Genomic DNA, 1,418 nt, shown 5'->3' with positions numbered 1-1,418 from the left:
GCTATTCCGTAAACTGATGCACAACGAGAACAAAAACAATAACGTTTATTAGCCACTACCAAGCGAATACGTAAACAGACACTCACGCACACACGCTACTAAGAGTACAATCAATCGTTCAATAATTTTCTAACCTCCTACTGTGGATGTTCAGGTTCGGTGTCCATACCATACCATAACACTTTCCCCCAGTTCTTCAGATGCTTAGTCGATTAGGGGGCTTCCGGACACGGTTTGATCGACGTGGCTTCTGACGAACTTTATCCTGCTTTATGCTGACGCTATCATCTAGTTTATGTTCCTTGTAGCCTGGTTCTACGGTGGTCGAACTGCTTTCTGCGTGGACTGTCGCTTTAGGACTGTCCACACTTCCCTTATGTGGCGTGCATGTTTGATCTTGGAAAACGTTCGTTGTTTCGGTGTCCTGAACATTTTCATCAGCTGCAGCATTTCTTTCAGGTGAATTTCCTGCTGGCAATGCTTCATCCAGTAACGAACCCATCTCATTATCTTTTTCCTCCAGACCGTCAGCAATCCCTGTGTTTCTGTGACGCATTTGGTTCGTATGCCGTTTCCATCTCATCCTTCCGACTTGAACAAACCATGTCACCTGTCCTTGTTGCCCGACTATTACTCCTTCCCGCCACAATTTTCGATCACGCGTGTAGTCGCGAACCATGACTGTATCACTGATCTTGAATTGACGATCTTCACGGTTTCCTGAAGAGTTCTCCATTTTCCTCTTCTGTTCCTCCAGATTCTCAATTCTCCTTGGAAACATGAGATCAAATACAGTTCTTATTCGTCTTTTCAGAAACATCTCAGACGGCGTTAACTTTGTACTCGGATGTGGTGTAACACGAAAAGTCATCAAAAATTCGCGCAGTCGATTCTATTGCGGGCGACGATCATTTGTCGATTTTTTCAATGCTCGATTGAAGGTGTCAATGAATCTTTCCACTTGACCATTCGACTGTGCATGGTACGGCGCTGATGTCACATGACGAATTCCATTTTCTCCACAAAAAATTGTGAACTCAGTAGCCGTAAACTGCGTTCCGTTATCTGAAACGAGGACTTCTGGGAACCCAAACCGCGTGAAAACCGTCTTCAATGATTCGATGGTCTGCTCTGTTGTAATATGTGGCATGTGCAGCACTTCTGGCCACTTTGAATGAGCATCCACCACAATCATGAACATTTTTCCGTTTACAGGTCCCGCGAAATCAACATGAATCCTTTTCCATGGCCTGTCAGCTACTTCCCATGGCTTAACTGCCACCTTTGCTGGATTCTTTTGTGCAGTAGCGCATCCTTCGCAACTCTCCGTTTTCATTTCAATGTCCTTGTTCATCGCTGGCTACCAACAAAATTGCCTTGCCATTGATACCATCCGCTCTCTGCCAGGAGGTGTTTCA

At 45.1% G+C, this 1,418-nt stretch overlaps 2 protein-coding genes across 2 annotated transcripts; both read right to left on the bottom strand.

Annotated features, from left to right (window-relative positions):
* Nucleotides 1–196: 196 nt before the first annotated feature.
* On the bottom strand, nt 197–871 carry Tsp_12143 (conserved hypothetical protein). Its single transcript, XM_003368065.1, has one exon. It carries the CDS (start codon nt 869–871, stop codon nt 197–199), a length of 675 nt encoding a protein of 224 aa, XP_003368113.1.
* A 21-nt stretch (nt 872–892) lies between these two features.
* Nucleotides 893–1,354, bottom strand: Tsp_12142 (putative integrase core domain protein). Its single transcript, XM_003368064.1, has one exon. It carries the CDS (start codon nt 1,352–1,354, stop codon nt 893–895), a length of 462 nt encoding a protein of 153 aa, XP_003368112.1.
* Nucleotides 1,355–1,418: the final 64 nt, after the last annotated feature.

This window comes from Trichinella spiralis (assembly GCF_000181795.1).
Source record: "Trichinella spiralis strain ISS 195 chromosome Unknown Scfld3181, whole genome shotgun sequence".
NCBI classification, from domain to species: Eukaryota; Metazoa; Nematoda; class Enoplea; order Trichinellida; family Trichinellidae; genus Trichinella; species Trichinella spiralis.
Note: the sequence above shows the minus strand (reverse complement) of the source record. Positions and strands in the feature narration are given on the sequence as shown.

Coding starts and splice junctions, on each gene's coding strand:
- Tsp_12143 (XM_003368065.1), bottom strand. CDS start 871: ATGACTTTTCGTGTTACACCACATCCGAGTACAAAGTTAACGCCGTCT.
- Tsp_12142 (XM_003368064.1), bottom strand. CDS start 1,354: ATGAACAAGGACATTGAAATGAAAACGGAGAGTTGCGAAGGATGCGCT.